Source organism: Adiantum capillus-veneris, chromosome 12 (assembly GCF_014529385.1).
Source record: "Adiantum capillus-veneris isolate H3 chromosome 12, ASM1452938v2, whole genome shotgun sequence".
NCBI lineage: Eukaryota > Viridiplantae > Streptophyta > Polypodiopsida > Polypodiales > Pteridaceae > Adiantum > Adiantum capillus-veneris.
The window spans coordinates 35,136,045-35,153,663 of NC_140942.1; the positions used below are offsets into that span (position 1 = coordinate 35,136,045).

The window sequence follows — 17,619 nt, forward strand, 5'->3', positions numbered from 1 at the left end:
CTTATGAATTTTTTATTCATGCCACCAAAAAAGGGTAGAGCCAAGCAGGGCTATTACTGTGTACATGTCCTTTAATTCAGTTTTTGGTGCTAGTTTTAGCAAGTTTATTATTTTTGTCATCTTTTGCCTCAATTTAGAGGAGTGCTTTCAACTGTTCAAAAGACCATGTGTCGGTCTTTACGAGTATTTCTCTTACTTGAAGTATACATAGCAAGTTAATTGAAGTCTTTTCTGGTAAGCTTACAAATTGCTCACAATGAAACAGTTCTTTATGGGTCCCAGCTTTGAGACCATTTCTTCAGTGGGTGCAAATGCAGCCATTATTCATTATGCGCCGGATGCTGATCAATGTGCAGAAATGGAACCAGAGAGTATCTACTTGTGTGATTCTGGAGGACAGGTACAATTTCTAATCTTTCTTCAGAGCAATTATCCTCAAGGAGCAGATTAACAATCGAGCATTTTGGCAGTACCTGGACGGTACGACGGATGTCACAAGGACGGTGCATTTTGGCAAGCCTTCTCCTCACGAAAGGACCTGCTATACTCAGGTAAATAATTAGTGCAATGTTCTTGCGTTTATTTTTGTCATCTGTATCTACTTGTTAAGGTGTGAGCATTGGCAGGTGCTGAAAGGTCATATAGCCCTAGACATAGCAGTGTTTCCAAATGGCACCACTGGTAAGCCTTCACAACAAGCTTTGATAGCTCTCTCTCTCTTCTACCATTAATCTTGCTGTGATGCTTTGTTTGGGTTGTAGGGTATGCTCTTGATATTCTAGCAAGAATTCCTTTGTGGCGAAGTGGTTTGGACTACAGGCATGGGACAGGCCATGGAGTAGGCTCTTTTCTCAATGTGCATGAAGGTAAAGTGTACTGCAGAATTATGGGTTTTCTGACCACATATACAGGGGTAGATCCATTAGAATTGAGTCCTCCATAACATCATGAGCAACATGTTAACTTGGCTCGTGATTCTGTTTTAGGCCCGCAATGGATAAGTTTCCGACCTCGAGCTCGAAATGCTGCCCTTCAGAAGTCGATGACTGTGACAGATGGTAAGTCAGCACCCATAACACATTAATTGCCTTGGTTCCACCATCTATGGAAGTGCATTCATTGGAGGGACACCTGGTCAATTCGCTTTCCGTTTTCCAAGCAACTGAAACACTGACAAGATTATTTTGATTGTAGAGACAAAACAAAATGTTAATTATTTCAAGTGTGATAAATCTCACCATTATCTTTTGCTTCATCTTCTCTCAGTTATATCTGCCTTTAATGCTGTGTCTTGCAGAGTCTCATCTGTTAATTGATGCTTGTTGGATGGTCTAATGACAGAACCAGGTTACTATGAAGACGGAAATTTTGGCATCCGGCTTGAAAATGTTCTGATTGTTAAAGAGGCTCATACAGAATTCAATTTTGGAGATAAGGGATACCTAGCTTTTGAGCACATTACTTGGGTAGGAAACAGTACAATTATATGGTGTTTGTGTTGCAACCCCCCCGCCGCGGCCCAGCACGTGGCAAGAAAAAAATAACCTTTTTGCATTTTACTTTCTGTATTGCTTAATCAAAGTACACACTCTTCTCTTAGCAGGTTCCTTACCAGAAAAAGTTGATTGATGAATCGCTCCTGACTGGAGAAGAAAAACAGTGGGTTGACAATTATCATCAGGAATGTTTCAAGCATCTTAGCCCTCTTGTCTCGGGATCAGATTTAGAGTGGTTGACTAAGGCAACAGAGCCTTTAAGTGTCCGGTGAAATACAAAGAGTAATCTTAAAGAGAGGAATTACATCTATTCTTATGATCTTGCTTATACGTATAAAAGAACCAAGTGTATAGCCAATAAGCCTGGAAAGGCGGAAGTGTACATTCATTGATTTGATATAGAAACATCTTGATCATTTGTGGCCAATGCAAGAACACGATACACCTGCCTTTGAAGTTTGGCAGAAATTGCAAGAAAGAGAGGCGTTTATATGCATCCTCATGGATGCATTAGCATTAGTATAGGTAGGTTTTGGTAAGGCGGTGTGGCCAGATAGAGGTTGGACATAGTTTCAATTGCCAATGTTTAATTTCTTGCTGATCTAATTTGCTGTGGATTGGAATGGTCTCACCATTGTGGGTAGTTCTTCCACATCATGTCAAACAACACATTAGCGTTTTATGGGCAGCGTGGCACTTTAAATTGGGTGCCTTCCTGTATGTACACATACGCAGATGCAAATATGCATGTATCTACGTCCATATGAGGAGCAGGTCTACCTCATGAAAGCTGCATATGTGAAGTATTAGAGCACTTCATATCACTGACACACAGCCCATCTGCATTGGCAGCTCGCTAACACATTTTACATAGCAAAATGATCCATCAGTACTTTCTTCTCTTCATGTATTTGTGAGAACGGCATTAAGCTTTGCAAGAGCTCGCTGAGGTAGCAAAACAGTACCTAGATAAAGATGCTTGGGTGATACTAGAGTTTTTGTCCTCATAGAGCTTTTAGAGGGTAGACCATGGTTCAGAGCAGCTAAAACTGAAACATGTTGGAGGCAAAAAGTGTGTAGTCGTATGTGTAGAGAAAGGCTGCATCATGCATGTGCTAGATGAATGGGAGACATGCTTATGAAAGTGGTAATGGTGCACTTAATCACATGAGGTTAATAAAAAGATAATGCTTGAATCTTGCTCCACAATTTGCCATCCTTGCTTGTTACTTATTAAACAAGAGAACCTTGATGGAAAAAGCCCTTACCCACACTGCTCAAGACTCCCATTCTACAAAGCATTAATGTTTCTCATGCCTTGATTGAGTTTCATGATAAGGCCACATTTCAAGGTCACGAATAGCCATGTGTGGTGAATTCCACTCACAAAGCACAACCTTATACATTTAGGATGACTCGGACTAAGGGCATACCATGCAACCCTTTAAAAAGACTACATAATGCTCATATAGATATAAAATGGGTAACATTTGAGTGTGTTTTTGTTAGATGTTGATACAATTTTGCCAAATCTTGGCTAATTCATGCCAACTGATAAAAGATTGTACCCATTTCTTTTGTAAGGATAAGAAGGGGACAATATCACCCATGAGCTTGTACATTTGTAAATAAGTTGTAATTGTCATCAAGTTGGCACTAACGTCTTTTCTACCATAGAAGGGGTAATAATTGGCATAAAAAATCATGTTGAGTGTCAATTGTCTTTAATCCTAGAACATTTTCTTTTGACTTATAAACAATTTTTCTTTTTTTTTTGCGTTTTTGGAGTACTTTTATGCACTTTGCATAATCAATCTTCACATCTCTCAATATATGGTGAATATCGCATAATTAAAGATGGACTACAAATGACTAAATGACATACTATTAAGAAACATTAAAATTTTATGTCGTCCTTGTAAAAATGTCCACGAGACTACCACTTGTGAGACCAAGCCACCTGTGGGAAATTGCAACAACTTGGTCATATAAAGCCAAATTTTCAACCAAAGAGCAAGTTGATGCTTAAGTGGAATCAGTGGGTGTGAGAGTGCACATAGTGGCCAGGTGTCGAGGGATACTTCTGTTCTCAAGTGTAGAAGTAAGTTGATGTTGAAGGCACATAATCGCATTCTAGGCTAGAACCTTCCATAGGAAAAAGAGGGCCACCTTGTAAAAATTAAGGCTTTTGAGAGAGAGAGAGAGAGAGAGAGAGAGAGAGAGAGAGGGAGAGAGAGAGAGAGATTCTAGCAATCCATGTGCACTCCACACTCATCGTTTTGACCCGGACTCTTTTAGAGGTGAGTTCTACTTGGTCAATAGAACTGTTTGTACTTGGTTAGGTCAAGTTTATATGAGCACACACAAGACACAATCGTTTTGATGCAGACTCTTGGAGGTGAGTTCTACTTGGTCAATAGACTCGTTTTGTACTTGGTTAGGTCAAGTTTACATGAACACGGACCATGCACAAAATGCAAACACGATGGAAAAATCAGCAATATAAATGGGTTCTAGCACACATAAAGGGCTTCAAAACTAGAGACCAAGCATAGCATAGGGTAGAAAGAGGGTAGGGATCAATGGGAGTAGGTGTAGGTCAAGATCACCAAAACCCTAAAACCTCTCTATGGCTCAAATCATGGTTTGAGTCATAGTTGTCAAATGGCACTAGAGGCATATCAATAGGTTCCATTGAGTGAGAGGACTTTATTTATGCATCTACATTCTCAATTGGGCCTCTGATGGGGTTAAAAACAGCAAATTAGAGACTTCTTAGCCATGGAGGATCACTTGTCTATACTCAAAATACCATCATCTTTGCTTATGGTGCATGTATATCAGTCAGGGAAATAGAGATGAGAGTTAAAATCTTCTACAGCTAGAACCACTCAAAGTCATACACATGATATTCAAAAATTCAAATGGAACACCTTAAATGCATATGGCCATTGCCATATCTTCTAGGCTCCATTTCAAAGATTTCAAAGTTTGAAAGTCTGATTGGACCAACACTACAGCAAGGTGTCTAAAGGAGGCTTTTAGGGGTCCATCACTAATAAGGTCTCATTCTTATGCCCAAAATCAAGTTCAAGTCAAAGTTCGAAATTTCCTATGGCAGAAAAGGAAATAATTTTGAAAGTTGACAAGAGTCTTTCATGTGATACCCATCAGGTTTGGTGGAATTTGAATCTCTAAACATGATAACCTCAATAAGCGATGGGAGAAATTGACGGTACCACCTACATGCAAAAGTTCCACTATTGTACAAATCACAATGTGAGCCATGGTTTTAATTGCTCTAAATTTAGCAAACAACATCATTAGCATGTACACATTGCATTTACATCCTTTTGACATCAAATCAACATCATCATTGGCATCATAACACTCTACATCATCAAAAATTAGCCAAAAGAGGGGTCAATTCACATCCAAATCACATGAAATGGGGATCAGGGGTTGGTGACATGTAGTAGATGCACGCATCAACATGGTCAATTGTGAAAAAACCTTAGATGGCACAGATCACAAGTTGTCTTACGAGCCATTTCATGCCAAACTTAAGGGTAGCTTTTACAAAGTCTTACCAACCATTTGGTGCAATCCCATCTCAAAATTATTATCTCAGAAAGAGTTAGAGCCAATACACAGATTCAAAATCTTGATGCATAAACTTTTTGGCTTCTATTCTCACTTTTAGAGGTTCAAATTCCACCAAACCTTGGGGACACCATCCAAGATGTATACATTTATAGAGCACACATCCCTAGGTGACAAATCTCAATTTTGGTCACCTAGGGATGTGGGATATGTGCTCTATAAATGTACTTGCATGTTATGCATGGTTCATTTATTCCATTGGTCTTATTTTCATCAAATTTGGATTCCATTTCTTCAAGTGACGATCAATTTTGTGTTATGGCCAAAGCAACAATAAGCAAAAAAACATGCAACTTTGACTCTGATTTTTAAGCTTGAATAGGTGTTGGTGGAAACAAATCTTTTCTTCCTACACATACAAGTTATCATGGCAAAGCCACATGGCAAGTCAAAGTATGGTTTGATAGCCATGAGCCCTTCTATCTAGATGAAAAGAATATCCACCAAGTTATAGCATGATGGATCAAGACTGCAAACCTCAAGCATTGGACACCATGGTTTTCAGCACGGCATCTAAAGATGAAAGTGAAAAGAGGTTTGAAGCTCGTGCTGAGACAAAACTTCCAAAGATTGCAACTATATGCAAACGTTCAAAGAGTATGGAATTTAGTAGGTCTTACATTATATTTCCTGCAAAGGTCATCTAGAGTTGACTACAGACAAGCTTACAAGGTTTTGACAGCCTTGAAGAAAGATGACACAACAATGTTGACAACTAATGACACTAAAAAGGTAGAAGTACACGTCATTGAGCTATTATACATGAGGCTTTGCTCTTGCTTGCCTCTCCTAGAGACATAAAGAACCAAGAAACAACTTCTACAAGTCAAATTATTATAGGCTACCACCCACTAGTAGGGATGAAGAATGGGCAATCAAGCTGAGGTTTAACAATTGTAAGTTAAGCAACGACTCCAAAAAGCAAGAAGTCGACATCCTCATCCTCTACAAAATACCAAACTAAATCGGCTTACCAAGATTCAAAGGAGGATACAACATCCATTGAGGAGACCACCAAAGACGAGGGACACAAGAAGAATATTAACGAATTTGAAAAAGATTTTGCAATGAGGAAGACAATGTATTGGCAATGATTCCACAATTGTTCTTGGCTTGCCATATTCAGGTAATTTTAATAGCTTTGTAAGTGCAGGGAGAATAACTTAGAACAATATACAACCTTGCTATAAAATTAATGGTAAAAGCTTTATAGTACCAACGTCCTTCTCATTGTTTTACATTCTAAATTGGAACTTCCATCCCATAGTCACATTTTCAATCTTATTGATCATGTACCAACATCCTTTTCACATTCTTAGGAAACTTCCATCCGGTGAAGTCGAAGTTTCAATCTTATTGTTGCTCAAGTTTATGGAAAGGTTGGACAATGCATATTTGATTTATAGTGTTAGCATATGCACACACAACTTACAGAAGGAGAAACTTCAGAGCATAGAGCATGTAATACATTACGTCGTGTCAATGTACAATGATTAAGTAGCCCTAAAGAGATGGCATCTATACAGTGCTTGATGGACAATAATCTCTTTATGAGGGAGACAATAAGTGCCTTGTGCATGTAAGTGTGTTGACACCTATCACTACTATTGCGGCTAGAGTGCTCATGTGGTGGCTGGTTGGTCACCATTTCAATGTGTGTTTTAAACTGTAAGTGTGGACTACTACTAGTTCATGGCATCTTTGCAATTCTGTTGCAGAGAAGGGGGTGTAGCCTTCGTAGTATGTAGATCCTACACCATACATGTTTTATATTAGATGTAGTCATCTCATAAATTGTACATCTACAGGCCGCCTTTTCTGGCTTTTTTTATATTAATCTGCTCTTTGAGTATTACGGAATCAATTTTCGTGTTGTCGTCAGAGCGCACCTGCTCGCGGTTAACTTTTGCGTTAAGTCAGCTAGTTCAAAAGTTGACGATGGCTGTGAACTTGCCAATCACCTACTACTACTTACACTTCCAACACTCCCGAGGTCACAATGTTTGAAGTATACTGACAACTAACCGTCTTCGCAAAATTTGCACGTAATAGCAAACATCAGCCAGGGCTTGTCTAATATGAAGACCATGCGGAGTACATGTGAAGACCATGCGGGGTACATCCACGCACATCAGCAGCATATTTGATCAATACTTCAAAATAAGGCAATTAACCTAATGCACACTACCAACATTTTTGCGGCACATACTCTGTAGTAACATCCTTACTAATGCACATCACCGACATTTCTGCGGCACATACTCTGTAGTAGCATCCGCAGTAACATCTCTAATACATCTTCATCAGGCAGAATGCCTGTCACCACAGTCCAAAAACTGCCCATTTGAACTTACAACAACTTTCCCATCCAATCACTCCACACACATTCCTTTCAACTGATTCCAAATAATGTCATCATATATACAAATCTTCCTTTTGAATCCATGTAAGGCCCATGACTTCCTTGGGCACTATATGCACAAGGGTACGACATGACATACCGACATACCCATAGAAAGAATGTCTCTGTACAAGGACTTTTGCCCTAATCCCATGTGCTGATTCATCACCAGAAGCACATGTCTAAAACAAAATATAAATGTACATCATGTACAACAATGTGAATCAGAGAATACTCGTACCCATCACATGCTAAAACAGGTAAATTTCTCCATGCCCAGCAATTTCAGTAAAGAAAGCTTGCCTTCCATGTCTTGCTTGTCAAGCTTTGTTTCTGCCAAAGGGGATGTCTTTGCGTAAACCCCACCATCATTTTCGACATCCTCTCTTAAATCTGCAAGCTTCAAATATGCTTCATTGTGCTTGCCACTTACCACAAAGGAGGCAGACCAATGATGCCCCTTGCGAGGAAAAGGCTTTGGACGGCCATTGAAATCTGGTAAGAACATCTCAAGCTCGGTTGGTGTCCATGGAGGGCATTTCAAATTGGAACTCTCGTGTCTTTGCATGCGAGGTAAGGGTGCAATATACCCATTTCGCACAATAGTCCACTCTTGCTCATGTGGAATGGGTATGGACATGCTAAAACTAAAGTTGGAAGCAGGGTTAGACCTAATGCTGGGATCCAAGGCAGCGTTAGAATTGTTGATTTCTTTTGGGCTTTGGATGGAACTAGCCCTTTGATTATGGCCAACATGTGTGCTTGCAACCGATACAATGGTTGTGCTATTCACATCGACCTCCGCAGCTAAGGCAAAACCATCGATGGAGAGAATTGATAAACCAAATGCGGTGGTAGCTGCAATCGCAAAGCCTGATATTACCACACCTTTGCGAGATCTGCAACCAGAAGAAGACAAGTGACAATGAGACTAGGCACATGTGAAGGGCTCGAGCACCGCACTACACAGTCGCAGAAACTCTCATCATCAATCGCATCAAGGACCAACAACGAGCCCCTCTTGGCTCAATTTCTCAAATCGAGGTGATATTTAGTGAGCCTTCACAGGTAGACACAACCTCCCTCCTGCATCAGTTGCATCCACAAGGGACAACCCTCTTGGCTCACTTTCTCGAATAGTGGTGATGTTTTGTGAGCGTTTGCAAAGTGACACAATCAACACAGAGCATCCATGAGCTCATCCACGCTCATGCATCAATCACATCAAGGATGTGTATGACATGCTTACAATCATGTGCAAGCTACACAAGTAAAAAAATACAAGCACGTGACAGAACCTGAAAAGAAGGAGTACCCAAGTACCTGAAACTCACGACTCTATTCGCACATACCTTGAAACAAAAGAGCCTGCTTGCGGATCGCAACTCAACTTCTGTGAGTCCGTAGAGCCGCTTAAGGGTTGCATGGAGAGGCTATGTGGGTTTCTGCCAAGCCCAAGGGCTTGATCGGATGATAACAGGCAATTTCCGTCATGTGGGCTCGATGAAGAGATGTCTGAGCGAATCAGAGCAGAATTAAAAGTGGAGGAGGAGGCCATTGCTGCCTTCTGTGTTGTTGGCAGAGGGAAAGAAAGCTTGTCCAATCAGCGCATATAAACAAAAACAAAACCAGAGATTCCTACAGAATCTTACTTGGCCAAAAACTATAAATATTTCTGTATAACTTCTCCACTGAGGCAGGACTTCAACGGTTGAAAGTGTGTCCGCGTGGTGCTGAGAGAAGCGTGCCCGGCAGGGCTTTGTATTGTGGGGACACAGTGATACACTCTCTCTCTCACTCACTCATTCACTGCAAGTCTTCTCATAAGGAAGAGAATTAGAGAAGAAAAGGTTTTGAGTTTTGAACTCAAGACGTTTTGTCAAGAAAAAGGAGAAGAAAAACTTTTTTTTGGGGAGCAAAAGGAGGAGTATGTTGAAAAAGGAGAAAAAAAACTTTTTTTTGAGGGAGCAAAAGGAGAAGGATGTCGCACCCATTTCAGAAAACAATCTATTTATGGGAATCTACATTAGATATCGTTTCAGATTGACAAGCGAAAAGTAATTGACAGGCAGCGTACGCACGCATTTGGGGTGTTTGATGAGCGGCGGGCCGAAGGTCCCCCGTTTGTCGAAAACCAGAGCAAGATGATGGCTTGGGAGCTGGGGAGAGGGGGGTTGCGCACACTTTTTTCAAAATCCAAGGGCACCGTTAGCTGCAATACAAGCACTCGAATGAGGTGGTTAGCGTAAAAAACATCCTTCCCATGCATTTGAGTTCACACCCGAGCTGTGGAAAATGGTTTTTGATGCCTGGTGCGTTGTTGCAAGTAGATGCAGGATATGATCTCAAAAGATTCGATCTAATATAATATGCAAGCTACCAGTAAGATCCAATGATAGTATGTTGGACACAATTTTAAAAAAGAAAATAGAGAAGAATCTACACACATTCTCTCTCTCTCTCTCTCTCTCTCTCTCTCTCTCTCTCTCTCTCTCTAAAAGACATAGTCAAAGCACTGATTCTTTTGCTCTTTATCAAAGTTGTTAAACTACAAGTTCTCTCTATGTCTGCATAGCAAGGTGCACATTTGTGTTGCTCTCTCTCTCTCTCTCTCTCTCTCTCTCTCTCTCTCTCCGACAGATAAGTTAAGGCACACGATGTTGCCATGGCTGAGAGAATCCAGGAGGAGATTGCAAGGTAAGGGCTCTTTCAAGAATGAGGCTTGGTGTTTGGGGGATGGACGCGAGCATTATAGGGAAAAACCTTAGATGGCCCTTTGATGGAAATATCTAAGCCATAGTCTTTGATGACAACCCGTTTCTTTGCTTGCCATGTGTGTCTTTAACTCTATATCTGTATCTTCACCTACACATGTTTCTCTTCACTTCCAACTCCATTCTTGCTCATGCAAGAGTATTTCGGGAAATAAATGGGGGTGACTAACAAGGATCTGTTGGAGTTGGGGCAAAGCATTGGGGTAGAAGGGTGCATCATGGAGTATGGGTGTAGCCACGATGTCATAAAATCTAATATCTAACCAACCCAAATGATTTTGTCATACTAAACTGATCATTTAATGTGGGAGAATAAACGGGAACAAGGGTTAGAATATAGACGTGTGCTTATGGATCTGTCTCAACATGGGGGCAAGGTTAAAGGGGTCCAAATGAGAGATGGTATGTTAAAGAGCAATGCTACCTAATGGAGCTTAAAGACCTTAGGTTTAGCTTCATTAAAGACCTCCAAATGTTAGTGTTAAAAAGTCCTTTGACCTTAAGCAAACTAAGGCTGACCTTGAGGTGGGAACCCTATCCAAGCATGAGGTGCTTGTCGACTTGCTAGCTAAAGTGCTTAAAGTGTTTGTGGGAACCTTGCCCAAAGCTTGAGGTGATTTTTATGCTTAAAATTACTAAGGTTCTTGAAGTGTTCAATTCAAAGATAAACTCTCAAGAGGCATAGACGTTTTCCAAGCTTGATTGACTAAGTGCTTGAAGTGTTCAATTTAAACCAAATGATTTAAGAAGCATAAAAGACACATGGCAAAATTCTCCACATTTGGCCCTCATGATGTGCTTGAATCCTATTGGATAGGCTTTAAAGGGGTCCAATGAGAATTTAGATGCATAAAAATAAATAATTAAGTTCTTTTTCTCAGAGAGAAAAAAGAGGACACATGTCCCAAATGATATAATTAAATATTACTAGAGAGAGAGAGAGAGGTGTGGACCAAGCATGAGAGGGAGTATACTCTCCCACACACACACACACACATTCTCTCATTGTGTAGAGTGCAAAGTGCAAGAGCTCCATCTCCTTCTCCAAGCTTGTTGAGAAGTGGAGAGCCTACACCAACACTCTTGGCTATGGAATGCAAATTGTTGGGATGAAGAAAGGGGAGACCGGTTGCTTAAACTATTCAACACATGCTCACAAACATCACCATCAACCTGTCCACCTCTTTTCTCAATTTCCAAACACACACACACACACCTAAACTATGACACACACACACACACACACACAGAGAACATAGAATTGATATAGACAAAATTGTAAGAGTGTGTAAGATAATTGTAAGGAATAGAGACTTGATTAGAGAGTACACAGCAAATAGAGCATAGCATAAGAGAGTAGAGAAGAGAATTTGCAAGAGAAAAACCTAAATCTAACCCAAACTCCACGGCACCTCTCTTGTGGAGTTGGTATTTAATATATTATTTGTGAGTTTAAGGTGTCAAAATTTAAGCCCCTTTTTTACAACCACTTCACTTTTGTAAATGAGTGAAGCTCATTAGTTCTTGCATGACCCATAAGGGGAGTTCACACTACAATTATTTACAGAGCCATAGTGTCTTATTGGAATGAAAATCTAAAATACTGTACGAGTATAAAATGGCCAAGAGTAATTGTCGACGCCTCTTTGTCAACTCCCCGCATTCCACTCTACAAAATCATCATCATCAACTCAATTAGAAAAATAAATAGATAGCACATAATTAACCATTCCACCAGTTATCCCAATTGCAGTTATCCACTACAACAAGAGGATGCCCAGTCTCGTAACATCCCTCCCACCAGGGATAGCAACTGTCCTCGGTTGCTCAATAGAGAAATCAACTGGACCATGAGTGATGGAAACTTTGAAGAAGGTCTGGGAAGTTGTGAAAGAACTTTTCAGGCATCTATTTGGCATCCTCTCTAGGATGGCCCTTGCAAGTCAAAAGGTAACGATTATAAACCATATCAGTGCGTGTAGTGGTGGTCTCGTGATCAACTATTTTGTCAAGGATGAGTTGCTCTTCTTGGTCTACAAGTGAAGTTGGGTTTTCGTAAATGTGGTGTGTAGGTAGGGGTCCTCTCGGAATGGTCATAAAAGACTAATGTGAAATGCATTGTGAATGTGCCAATGTGCAGGTAGGTCTAAACGGAAAGAAACATCATTAATGACAACTGAAATTTTAAAAGGTCCATAAAAATGAGAAGCAAGTTTAACAAAGACATTGGTATCAACACTTTTGATCCTTCGTTTTTCAATGCGAAGTAAAACATAATCACCTTCTTTGAATTGGTGTGCCTTGCGGTGCTTGTTAGCATGCTTAGTGTAAACTTCTTGTGAGTGTTTAATGACATAATGCACACTTGTATAAACATCATGAAAGTCAGTAGTGAAATCATCAACGACAGGCATAACATTAGAAAGACGTGTAGCAGGAGTAGAAAGAGAGTGACTATATACAACTTCAAATGGAGATTTACCCGTGGTTGTGTGAGTGGTGTTGTTATATACAAATTGTAGAATATGCAGGTAATCATCCCATTTCTTAGGTTGAGAAGAAACATAAGCCTTTAACAAATCTATGATAGTGTGATTGGTGACTTTGGTTTGACCATTAGATTCAGGATGAGATGTAGAAGTGAAGTCAAGTGTAGTGCCAAGATTTTCAAACACAGTAGTCCAGAAAGCACTGCAGAATTTTGAGTCTCAATCAGAAATAATGACTTTAGGCAAACCATGATGTGGGAAAACAGTCTTAAGAAACAAAAGTGTAGCTTGATGTGTTGTGAGTGTTTTTTTATAAGGAATGAAATACGCTTGTTTAGAAAAACGATCAATAACATTCCAAATCATGTCATGCTTGTGCACTGAGTGGAAAACCAGTAACAAAATCCATTGAAATGTGTTCCCAAGGTCTTTCAGGAATGGGGAGAAGGTATAAAAATCCCAATTTCTTACCTGTTGTTGTTGCTTTGATCTTTTGACAAATCAAACAAGTTGAGACATACTATTTAACATAAATTTCTCATAGTAGGCCAATAGAAGTCACGACATAAATTTTGAAAAGTTGTAGCAAATCCTCTATGTCCAGCATAGGGTGGTTTGTGCAATTCTTCAATAATTAATGTACGAAAAGATTTAGTCACACACAATTTTTTTTTGAAGTAAAGGAAGTTTTCTTGAATAGTGTATTCGAGAAATGTGTGCACAAAATTGTCAAGCATATGCAACCATGTCGTTTTGAAGTCATCACCATGTGCATAAGTGTCAGGCATAGTGTCAAATGTAGTTTTCGTAATGATTGATAGATGATTAAGTGAGGATCTTCTACTCAAAGCATCAGCTACAACGTTTTCTTGACCAAGCTGGTATTGAATGTTGGGCTGAAAACTTTGAATAAAAGCGGCCCACTTAATATGTCTATCATCTATTAAGAGCTAAGAAAGTAAATATTTGATACTTTGTTGATCGATTTTAATGATCAAGTCATTACCCATTACATAGTGTTTCCAGATTTTCAATGCATATACCACAACAGTCAATTCTTTATCATAAGTACTGAACTTTGTTTCAGAATGTTTGAACTACGACTTTCAAAAGCAAGTGGATGGTTATCTTGCATAAGAACTGCATCGATAACTTTTCCACTAGCATCAGTGACTACAACAAAGAATGGTCTTTCAAAATCAAGCAATTGCAATACACGTGCATTGGTCAAAGCATGTTTAAGTGCATTAAATGAGATTTCTTGCAAGGTGTATTTTCCTTTAACAGGAGAGTCAAATAATGTGACTTGTAAGCAAAGTTACGAACAAATTTCTTGTAATAGCTACAAAGACCAATGAAAGAACGTAGCTCATGCAAGTTTTTGGCTCTAAGCCTTGATTGAATGGCTTTAATTTTCTTGGGGTCTACATGTATTCCCTTACCCGGTACGATGTGTCCCAAATATTCAATTTCAGATTGGAAAAAATTAACTCTTTTCAGGATTCAAATACAAGTGATTTTGTGCAAGCAGATCAAATACATGTGTTAAGTGTTCTTTATGCTCTTCTTCAGATTTACTGAATACCAAAATGTCATCAAAATATACAATCACAAAATCTTGATGGTCGATAAAAAAATTATGTTCATCATGCGTGTGAATGTGGCTGGTCCATTTTTCAAACTAAATGGCATGACAAGAAATTCATAGTATCCAGTTTGTGTTCTGAAAGCAGTTTTGTAGACATCATGTTCAAACATTTTAACTTGGTGATACCCTGATTTAAGATCAATTTTGCTAAATATTTTTGCCCCTTTCAATTCTCTAACAGATAATCCACTCTAGGAATAAGAAACCTATTCTTAATGGTGATCTAGTTTATAGCCTTGTAGTCGATACACATACGAAAGGTTCCATTTTTCTTCTTGACAAGAAGTACTGGAGCTCCGTATGGTGAACTACTAGGTCGGATTAGGCCTCGGTCAAGTAAATCAGTGATTTGAGTTTGTATCTCCTTGTGTGTGGTTGGATTTACATAATAAGGTGCTCTACAAGGAGGTTCACTACCCGGTACAATATCTATTTTGTGTTCTTTTGGGTGTGATGGTGAAATTCCAGGTGGCAGATCATGCATGAAACAATCTTTAAATTGTAAGAGAAATTCATCGTGTGTAGAGTTGTGTGAAGCTTCAGTTTCAACAGAAATTTGATTTACCAACACTAGATATGTTTTCCCCTGTTGTTTTCAAATTGCTCTTTTGGATTGACTGTGAGAGAGGAGTGGAAATTTTTTATATGCTAGTGTTGTTAGGAATGGAGAAATTTTTATTATTATGAGTGAGAGACATAGTACATGTTTTGTAATTAATCAACGGGTCAAATTCATGACGAAATGGCATTCCCAATATCATATCAAGACCATGCAATGGTGCTACCAGAAATGTACGTGCTTGTGTAAATTCACCAATGCAAACTTCAACAATGACTTGAGTTTTACAATTAAAACGTTGATTATTAAAAGCAATTTTGACTTTGTGAGGTGATGAGATTTAACAGAGAGATAGTTGATATACCAAGCGTGTAGAAATGAAATCATGGCTACTACCATCATCTAACAGAATGGTGACACTTTCACTCTTAACAGTGCCTTGCACTTTAAACAAAGTGTGGCGAGATATAGGAGTACCTGGAGATGGGTTTTCATTGTTATTATACTCAGGATCATATCCCTCACCGTAATTAGCTTCCACTTCATTATCGTCGAGATTAGCATCTTCGATGAGGTTAAGAGTAGCACCATTGGGGCGTTTGTAGTTGAAGGGTTTTTTGCTTGAATTTTGGTTGACTCCATTGGAGCGGCCATTGGATTGACCATTGCCCTTAGCAGGACCATTTGGACACTTGTCTGCATAGTGACCTACTGAAAACATTTAAAACAGTACTTCACCTTTTTGTTACCTTTAGAGTTTGGAGCGGGACGTTGGTTGAAAGAATTTTGGTTGCCTCGTTGGTGCATATTGTTGTTGTTGTTGGTATTGTTGCTTTAAGGTTGAGCAGTTGTAGGAGAATTGTCAAATCTGCATCTCTTGAAAAAAGTACGGCTTTGATGTTTGTTTCTATCAAAGTTAGTAGAGAAAGGGAGCCTCTTGTTACGGTTAGTGTTAGCAGCTTGATCAATGTGAGAGGGTTGTCCACCTTTCTTCTTTTCTGCATTGAGAGCCAAATTAATAGCTTTTGACAGAGAATCTAGCTCGAACATATCCACCTCAGTACCAATTTGTAGTGCCAAGCCTGATATGTACTTACGTTTCAATTTCCTGCGACTAACATGTTTAATAGCTTGCAATTGAATTAAACAGTTCCAAAAACGATTAGTGTAACCCTGTACATCTTCATTTCGACCCTCTCGAATTTAATCCCATTGACGTCGTGCTTTAGCTTTGTACTGTGTGGGCAAAAATTGAGGTAAAAACACACTTTTTAATGCATGCAAGGTACGTGGTCTTTTACCGTGTTGTTTGGTGGCGTTCCACCACAATGCAGCACTGCTAGTGAGATGATTTGATGCACATTTTACCATTTCACATTCGGAGAAGTCTTCATCATGAAAATAGTCATCTAGCTGACTAACCCATGCTAGCCATGCTGGCATCTTTAGTGCCATCAAAATCCTTGAAAGTGAAGGCTTTTTTGTTAATTTCGTTTCACTTAGGAGTAGGTGCAATTTTAGTGCGTGCAGAATGCAGTAATTTGTCTTCAAGTTCTTGCCTTCGCATGCGTTTATACGTGAGGGATTGTTGCAGATTGACAAGCTATTCAGCAATTGTGGGTGCTTGTGAAAGGTGTGCCATGATTGCGTGCTTTTTATATTTTTCTCTTTTTAAAAAATAATAATGTTTAAAAGGAATATATGGTGATATTTACAGATGCAATATGCGGAATAACGTTCTTGCCTTCACATGCGTTCATACATGAGGGATTGTTGCAGATTGGCAAGCTGTTGAGCAATTGTGGATGCTTGTGAAAAGTGTGTTATTAAAAATAATAATATTTAAAAGGGCTATATGGTGATATTTACAGATGCAATATGCGGAATAAGTAAAAGAGAGTAAAATAAATAACAAAAATGAAATGTACTTAGCTGAGAAATTGTGTTGGCGTCAAGTCCGGAATGGCGATGCACTAGGAAATTGCTGAAAAAGTGAGCGGTCAGACGGTTCGTCTGCGAGTCGGTCGAGTTTTGTGGCACCCGATCTCCCGTATCCCAGAAATAATGGCAATACAATCGGCACTGTAAGTTACTGTTCACTGTAAAATCATATTGGCCGAATCGACGATAATTAAAGATGGCATAACTTGAGCAGTCTTTGAATTTTTAACCGTGGTCGAAAAATAATTGATGAGTATATCGTTGAAGATATCCTCCAACGACTGTGGCTGATAAACGGCCAGGTTCCCATTCAAATCAGCAAATGAAATATATTAATGCCGAGCGTCCGATCAAGTTGATAGTTTTATGCCATTTGAGAGGTTAAGTTGGAAGCATTTTTGGGAGAAGGGGGTGAATGGAGGTTAAGTGAGGTTTTTTTTTGTTGCAATGGGTGGCCGGCCAATAACTTTTTGTTGGGGTGTAGGCCAGGTGGCCGTGGGAAAACACCCTTGTACACTTGATTTCACCTAATCAATATAGGGAGAAAAAGAGGAAGGGTTGACCCCTGCTCTTTCTTCTCCACTAACCCACACAGTGGCTGCCCGTGTATCTCCCCCTTCCCCATTTCTCTTCTTCCCCTCTCTTGCA

General features: G+C 39.5%; 2 protein-coding genes across 2 annotated transcripts in view; one reads left to right on the forward strand and one right to left on the reverse strand.

Moving 5' to 3' along the window:
• LOC147445566 (aminopeptidase P1-like) overlaps positions 1-1,923 on the forward strand; it is a 133,748-nt gene extending 131,825 nt beyond the window's left edge. Inside the window, exons 10-16 of the mRNA XM_086525037.1 lie at positions 266-400; positions 471-551; positions 627-681; positions 762-866; positions 987-1,058; positions 1,342-1,466; positions 1,604-1,923. Of these exons, the coding sequence (XP_086381163.1) occupies positions 266-400; positions 471-551; positions 627-681; positions 762-866; positions 987-1,058; positions 1,342-1,466; positions 1,604-1,768 (738 nt within the window). The 3' untranslated portion in view covers positions 1,769-1,923. The remainder of the gene's footprint in view (positions 1-265; positions 401-470; positions 552-626; positions 682-761; positions 867-986; positions 1,059-1,341; positions 1,467-1,603) is intronic.
• A 5,596-nt stretch (positions 1,924-7,519) lies between these two features.
• On the reverse strand, positions 7,520-15,751 carry LOC147445567 (uncharacterized). The gene is made up of 4 exons (XM_086524603.1): positions 15,508-15,751; positions 9,213-9,361; positions 8,913-9,127; positions 7,520-8,459 (listed from the first exon to the last, which is right to left on the reverse strand). Exons 1-4 carry the CDS (start codon positions 15,749-15,751, stop codon positions 7,805-7,807), a joined length of 1,263 nt encoding a protein of 420 aa, XP_086380729.1. The 3' UTR covers positions 7,520-7,804.
• Between the last annotated feature and the right edge of the window lie 1,868 nt (positions 15,752-17,619).

Bases quoted from the DNA above. Each gene is read 5' to 3' on its own strand.
- LOC147445567 (XM_086524603.1), bottom strand. From the start codon at position 15,751: ATGTTTTCAGTAGGTCACTATGCAGACAAGTGTCCAAATGGTCCTGCT. The intron at 9,362-15,507 runs GTACTCCTATAT...GCAGTGAATGAG, and splicing joins CAATGAAAACCCATCTCCAG to TGAGTGAGAGAGAGAGTGTA. The intron at 8,460-8,912 runs GTATGTGCGAAT...TTCTGGTTGCAG, and splicing joins GCAGGCTCTTTTGTTTCAAG to ATCTCGCAAAGGTGTGGTAA.